Source organism: Semicossyphus pulcher, unplaced genomic scaffold (genome assembly GCF_022749685.1).
Source record: "Semicossyphus pulcher isolate SPU_LCO1_2020_fin unplaced genomic scaffold, fSemPul1.0.p SCAF_17, whole genome shotgun sequence".
Lineage (NCBI taxonomy): Eukaryota > Metazoa > Chordata > Actinopteri > Labriformes > Labridae > Semicossyphus > Semicossyphus pulcher.
The window spans coordinates 11,067,736-11,075,120 of NW_027211681.1; the positions used below are offsets into that span (position 1 = coordinate 11,067,736).

Genomic DNA, 7,385 nt, shown 5'->3' on the forward strand with positions numbered 1-7,385 from the left:
AATTCAAAGGTCAGGATTCGGGCAAGTAAAGCACATGACAACAGCTGCCTCCTGAGGTCCAAAATGACACCACTACAGTTGAGTTGCTTACCGGACAGCTGAACAGCTGAAACTTGCTCTAAAAGCTGAAAGGAGCTTGTTATTCGTAAGAGCGACCCTGCAAAAGCCAAAAATGTTACAACCATGAACGTAATGTTTGTTTTTTTTAATGCAAAACCCCTTTCCATCTAGTCATTAAGTTATTATTGTAGATATGATTAAAGCTGCTCCAACGGGAGCTTTGATCCAGTTTTTTTTTGTTTAGATCAGCAGCACTCTGATTAAATACTCAAATGATGCCAAACTTGGTAAATATAACCTTATATAATGGTTTGTGACTGATGGGGTGTTAACTTTCTCCACTTCTTGTGATACAGGAGGTCACGCAGGGTGATGCAGGCCAGCCTGGGACTTAAAGATAATGCGCCCCCCCCCCAAAACTGTCAAAATTGTGTCGAATTATCTTTTGAGACCGTAAAACATTATGCTTTTTGTTAAAGTCGTCAGACACTCAAAACAGGCAAGGATGCAATTCTTTTTAGATCTGACATTTTTTAATGAAGCACTGAGAAAGATTACAGTTAAGGTGTTAGATAAATACAGTTCTTAAATGACAACAAACGTATGTTTAAATTCACCTTGAATTTACTGCCTACGACAACAGATGGTTAAGAAATTATATCAGGTTAAAGATTTAGCAAATAATATTTGTATGGACATAGAATTTATACATATTGCAGACAGTATATAAGAAAAGCACAAAAATATGTGTTAAAGTCACACCTGTCCTTATTCATTAACTTATGAGTTAGACTTGGACTCAAATATTTTGAAGTTGGAAATCACCTTAAGGGAATGTAACCCTTTAAACTGCATTGCATTGAGATGGAAACATGGCTGTGTTTTAGAAATCATCAGTCTGTCAAAATAAATGTTTTTGCCTTTGTTATATATTCTATAAACATTCAGCCGGTTATTCAGCTTTCAGCACTTTCCCTCCCTGTTTCACCAGAGAGTCCCTGCTGTCGTTCACCGTTCTCTCCAAATTTTTGGCAGCTTCATCCGTCTTCTCTAACGCATTTTTGTTGCTCAATTTTCGCCTGCCCACCTCAGTTACCGCAGATCCAGCTGCTGCCCCAACTGCTCCGCCAATCACCCCTCCTAAAAACACACCGAGCACCAGACCCAGCACCGCCCCCGCTATGACCACCTTGGGCACCTGTTTAGCAGTGGTCCCAATTCTCTCCCACACTGAGCTGTCAGCCACCATTTTGACTCCTGCTTTGGCCCCGGAGCCCACCTTCCCCCACACTGGACTCTGCGCCACCTTCTTTGCACCAGCACCAATTCCAGCTCCAACACGCACAGAGCTGTCAGCCATCAGTTTGGCTCCGGTTTTGGCACCAGATCCAACTTTTCCCCACATGGGGCTCTTTGCCAAATTCTTTGCCCCGGCTCCGATCCCAGCCCCGAGACGCTTGGAGTTGTCTGCCATCAGTTTGGCCCCTGATTTGGCGCCTGAACCAACCTTTCCCCACATTGGACTGGCAGCTGCTGACTTTGCTCCAGATCCCACCCATGCAGAGCTGTCCACCACTACCTTGGGAACTCTATCTCCCACTAGTTTGGACACATGTCCTGCACCGGCTCCCACCTTTCCCCACACAGAACTATCCACCACCATCTTCTGGGCGTTTTGTGCTCGGCTGCCCACTGACCCCCACACCGGACTACTTTTTACCTTCTTTGCTCCCTCACCGACCCACACTGAGCTATCTGCTAACAGCTTAGGTAACGTCTTTGCACTAGACCTCATTTTCTCCATCATGGAACTGAGAAGTGAAGGAGATAAGTTGGAAAGCGAAACAGAAGGAAGGCTCTCAATATTCATGGTGCTTACACTCATCTCCGCCTCATCCCTTGTTTTCTCAATCTCATCCTCTCTCACTTCCTCTTCTGCCTCGGCCACAGGCTGCATGTAGGAATAAAGCACCCGCCTCTCAGAGCTGAGCCGTCTAACGTCTTCTCCTTTTTCTTCCTCTTGTCCCTTCCCCTTTCTCCCCTTCGCGATCTCTACCTGTCTCTGCCTCACTCTGTTCTCTGCCTCCTGAAAAGCAGGACAAGAATAACACTGTCCTCCAGCTTCCTCCACCGTCTCCTCCACCTTCTCCAGCAGCTCTATCACATTCCTCCTCACCCTCCAACCTCTTCCTGTTTCCATCACATGAAATCTGTCCCCGCATTTCTCCACAAGCTTTAACAAATCCCCCCGCTGACCAGCAATGTATGCCTCCTCACTGTCAGTTCCTGCCTTCCCGCTCTCCCTCAGTCGATCTGCGTAAGTAAAGAGGACTATAGTGTGTTTTTGGACGGCTTCAGGGCCAAAAACGGACTCGAGGGCAGCGAGAGCCTGCAGCTCGGTCTTTGCAGGCTGGTCTATGGGGACGCACAGCAGAAAGGCGTGAGGACCCGGGGTGGACAAAGCAACACAGGAGGAGATCTGAGCTCGCACCTCGTCGGGAGTTCGCTCTGAATTGATCCAGTCTGGGGTGTCCACCACCGCCACCTGCAGGTGAGAGAAGAGACAGAAGGACTTATGGGACATCAGCCAGATTGTATTGTTTTATGACACAAAGCAAGAAGGGCATGTCAGAGTTGAGATATTTTGGCTTATATGCAAACAAAATCTCAAAAACGTACCCGTTTTCCATCAACCTCAGCTCTCTTTTTCACACACTCCTGAGTGATTGCTGTCAGGCTTTCCGGGCGCGACACAAACTCCTCCCGCCCTAGTATGCCATTGCCGGCTGCACTCTTCCCTGCCCCGGATCGCCCGAGCAGCACCAGACGCAGCTCCGGAGAAGATGAAGAGGATGAGGGGAACGCGGACGAAGAGGGAGAGAAAGTGGGCGAGGAGGGGGAAGAGGTGAAGACGGGAGAAGGAGTGGAGGTCGGAGACGCCTGAGGGGATCTGTCTTCAAAGCTGTTGATTCTGTGGTGCACTGAAAGCAATCGGGAGACATTGGCAGTTCAGTATGTTTATAGTTGAAAAACACATCATAGGTGTGAACTTTTAAGTGATGTTATACGAGATGCTGAGGTTCTGTGACATACAAGTGGTGACCACTTTTTGAGATGCGTCAGCCTCTGACATTTGTGAGAGTATGGCTCCATCTACAGAGGAGAAACAGTAAATACAGCACTGTTTACTAGTTACTGCTCACATTAATTTTTCTTCTTTTTTACATGGCATTTTACAGAGGAACAAAATAAGCTACATAATTACCTGCATTTAGTTTGTAACTGGGCCTCCTCTTCAGCTCCCTGTCATTATGTGGCTCCGAGTAGGACTGTGGCTCTGAGTAGGACTGTCGCTCCGAGTAGGACTGTGGCTCTGAGTAGGACTGTGGCTCCGAGTAGGACTGTGGCTCTGAGTAGGACTGTCGCTCCGAGTAGGACTGTGGCTCTGAGTAGGACTGTCGCTCGGGGTAGGACTGTGGCTCTGAGTAGGACTGTCGCTCCGAGTAGGACTGTCGCTCTGAGTAGGACTGTCGCTCTGAGTAGGACTGTGGCTCCGAGTAGGACTGTGGCTCGGAGTAGGACTGTGGCTCTGAGTAGGACTGTGGCTCTGAGTAGGACTGTGGCTCCGAGTATGACTGTGGCTCCGAGTAGGACTGTGGCTCTGAGTATGACTGGCGCTCCGAGTATGACTGTGGCTCCGAGTATGACTGTGGCTCCGAGTATGACTGGCGCTCAGGTGTTGAAGTTGAATTAAGCCCGTTATACCTCACACTCACTCTTCCCTCAATCTCATCCCTTTGTCTTCTCCTTCTTTCCAGGATAGCGCTGTACTCCTCTTCTCTATCATTACTCCTGTGTGTTTCTGTGTTTGAGGTGTGTGCTGACGTGCGTGCCTGGGTTTTCTCCTCCTTCTGAGCTTTGAAACTCTCCATGAGTTCCCGCTTTCGGTCGTTCACCCGTTTCTCCAGCTCTCTCTCCTGGACTGATTTCATACGGTAAACCCCATTTTTCTGCACCATATTATCCACCTGTTAAATAAATGAATAAATACATAGACAACACATTTAGAAAACCCCAAACATTTACTTTCACATGCGTAAAATAATTTCCATTGTGGAAGGAATTCCCATCCTGTGAGTCAAAGTTACAGTGTAAGTAGCCAAATCTTTCATACTCTACCTGATCCACTCTGCTTGGGTGTGAATCAGGGCGTTGCTGGGAAAAACTACAACATGCAGGCTCAGCAGCCTTCTTTAATAGAACAATTAAAACTAAGAGCTCAAACACTAGCAGCATGTAATAAACAGGATTAAACTCAGATAATCTGGCTCGACACAACGATAAAATCATCTGTTTTTCATTAACCCCCAATGATTCGTGTGAAAACAGAGAGACTGTTAACAGGTCACATGTCTCAGTGTGTGTACTAACACTACTCTTCACTGTTGCCTGTCAACTCTGCACAACTTCTCACCTTTTCCAGCAGCTCCTGGACCTGCTGCATGTCCAGCTGCTGACGGTTATTGATCACATGGTACCTCCCCCCACAGTTGTCAATTATCTGCCTCAGGCCTGGGTCTTCTTTCCGCAGGTACTCCTGTGGAAAACAACCTAGATTTGTAATGCGTTTCGTGTCTCCTCGTCCTGATTAAACAGAGTGAACAGCGAGGAATAACACAGGGGTGTCTGAATGACAAGCAGCAGTTTCCCTAGAAAGTTTCAAAAAGATGTGTCATTGATTAAAAGTAGTATAAAAAATCCTAATCTTTAAAGTTCAGACTGATCACTTATATTCCTGCGTCAGTGTGTCATGAAGCTGGCCAACAAATGAATGAATGGTTAATATCTGTTTTGATAGCGAGACTGTTGAAAAGAGGGTGAAGTAACGTAGCTGTAGTGCAATGACCAAGAAGATATTAAAAGGACCAATAAATAATCTGAGAAACACGAAACCTTAAAAAATGCTAAATTAAGAAGAGTTCAAATGTATATCTCAGCACATCGCACAGACTGACTGGACAACTGTAATACCTCTTCTGATTTTCCCATCAAGTAGTCCCCACAGGTCAGCAGGACCAGAGTGTGATCCAGCACCTCCTTCCCAAACACCTCCTCCAGCTCTGCAGGCACACAACCCTCCATCTGAAAACACCAGGGGGGAAAATCCTTATGTGGGCTAATATTAGGACTTGAGTGAGTTTTAGATACTTATATAGATATAAGTAAACACAGGGGTGTAAATCAACATGTGCTTTTACTTTGAAAACTAACAATAACATGTAAATAATGCAACTGAGGCTGAACCAACCTCTGTGAACTGGCAAACAGGAATCAGCAGCAAAATAGCATGTGGGCCCGGTGCTACCAGCGTCATCGCTCGCTCCGTCTCCTTTCTGACACCGTCCTCCATCTTGCCTCCATTCCAGTACCATCTTGGTGCCTCCACCACGGTCAGACTCCTGCCCTGGGAGACACCCTGCCTCAGCTGGCAGCTCCTGGAGGCGCTGGGAGAGACGGGAGACAGCTGGCCCAGGATGCTGTCTGCTGTTGACGTCTTTCCACATCCAATGTTTCCCAAGAGCACCAGTCTCATCTCCGGGGGAGAGGAGCCATAAGAGCTCCCTCTAAAGTTTTCACTCATAGCTGGAAAGAAGGAGAGGGTGGATGAAAGTGAGTATCAAAGATTACTGGTTCTATTTGTCAGGATGCTAAAACAACAGACCAAAAGCAAAAGTGGTGTGTCTCTGTTTGTTTGTGTCTAAAAGTAAATAATTAAAAAAGAAGGATCCAATCTAGTTCTTTGAATTAGTCCTACACCTATCTTCTCACCTGTTTTGCATAAATTAACAAGAACAGGAAATAATTGATAATATCAGTGCTCTTGCATGAAGCTTTCCTTTTATTTCCTTGTGTTCTAACAGCATCCCCTGTTTCTCGGTGTACCCGATACGCCACACCTTGTCAGTCCTGTCCAACTACATTCTACCTGGACTTTTATATTTTGACTGATATGTAAACATGCACAAACAAATTCACCAACAAATGAACACACAAAGAGGACTGAACATATGGTGCTAAATGTTCACTATGGCAACTCACAACAGAGTACAACTTTAAAAAACCCAGAGAAACTGAACACTACAGTGAAATTCAACCTAATCAAACACACATTCAGTGTAAAGATTAACGAGGTCACGGACGCTTGTTTCGTCTATATTGTCAAACAAGCAGTTGCTCAGACCCACACACAGCTAGTAAAACATTCCTTGTAACTAATCTGAACTATGGCTAAGAAACTGTATCACTAGCAATCTACAACTAGCTGCTTCAATCAAACACCTCTAATACTCAGAAAACGAGTACGTTAAACTCGCTACATTTGTGAAAAGATGCAAATATCAATCATACTTACTCGACTAATGAAGGTCCTTGAAGAAGTGTTCATGTATCGTCTTCTCTGTGAGCACAGTGTGTTCACTTGGCCCTGAATTCTGTCTCTCAGCTAGACAACTTCAGGACATGTCGAATGAGATAAAAGCTGCCTACGCAGGTGAGGTTCGCAGTCTCAGAGAGCTACCTGTCTCACCACTCCCAATTATGAACACATGCACATATAAACACACTGTAGTTTTGCGTGCACAACAGGTTTCTTTGTCTGCAGCCTGCAAAGCATTCCACGATAGGGCGGAGGAGGTGTATCCCGGGGCACATGTGAATCATTCTGCCTTGGTTTTTTCTACCACACCCTTGAAGTGTCAAAACTCATGCATAACTGTCAAATGAGCCGTCTGTCAGGATCTATAATCCTTAGAGTTAATGACTGTTAAAATATGCATGTAAAATGTTTAGATCTGCAGTGGTCAACGCTAATAAGGATGTATGGCAGGACACTGACATGACAAGATTACAATGTGAAGTTAATCAAAGAGGATCGTCACTCTGCTTCGGATGGGCATTCACAAAACAATACTTTGCAGTCTCATCCTACATGATGTGTGTGGACTTAAGCATCACGCTGTCAGAGCCTGTGACTTACTACACGTATTCCCTCATAAATCAATTCAAGTTGTGGTTGATTTTAGAGACTAGAGCAATTAAAGACCACCTCAAAATTATCTTTCAATAACAACTGTATGTAATTAACTGTAAGTGTTAATCTGTGATCAGTTAGTAACACATAACACTTTAAATGACTCTCTAAGTACATAGCCTGACACCAGTTAATGGGCCATATTGCAGTTTTGGATGCACCTATGCTATAAACGAGAGAATACAAAAACATTTAACTCATTCATAACTCTTGGCTTATAGTTTTCAGAGAAATT

At 45.2% G+C, this 7,385-nt stretch overlaps 1 protein-coding gene across 2 annotated transcripts; it reads right to left on the reverse strand.

The window, feature by feature from the left end:
- Positions 1–590: 590 nt before the first annotated feature.
- LOC138594191 (GTPase IMAP family member 8) lies at positions 591–6,601 on the reverse strand. 2 transcript variants are annotated; one of them, XM_069665195.1, is made up of 8 exons: positions 6,473–6,601; positions 5,369–5,703; positions 5,092–5,202; positions 4,535–4,657; positions 3,326–4,088; positions 3,154–3,213; positions 2,740–3,041; positions 591–2,605 (listed from the first exon to the last, which is right to left on the reverse strand). In XM_069665195.1, exons 2-8 carry the CDS (start codon positions 5,699–5,701, stop codon positions 1,013–1,015), a joined length of 3,285 nt encoding a protein of 1,094 aa, XP_069521296.1. In that variant the 5' UTR covers positions 5,702–5,703; positions 6,473–6,601; the 3' UTR covers positions 591–1,012. The 2 variants fall into 2 exon arrangements, with proteins under 2 accessions (XP_069521296.1, XP_069521297.1); XM_069665196.1 differs by lacking the exon at positions 3,154–3,213.
- Between the last annotated feature and the right edge of the window lie 784 nt (positions 6,602–7,385).

Excerpts from the sequence above, each read along its gene's own strand:
- LOC138594191 (XM_069665195.1), bottom strand. The coding sequence starts at position 5,701 with ATGAGTGAAAACTTTAGAGGGAGCTCTTATGGCTCCTCTCCCCCGGAG. Across the intron at positions 4,089-4,534 it reads TCCAGGAGCTGCTGGAAAAG|GTGGATAATATGGTGCAGAA; the intron begins GTGAGAAGTTGT and ends TTTATTTAACAG. Across the intron at positions 2,606-2,739 it reads CTGAGGTTGATGGAAAACGG|GTGGCGGTGGTGGACACCCC; the intron begins GTACGTTTTTGA and ends TCTCACCTGCAG.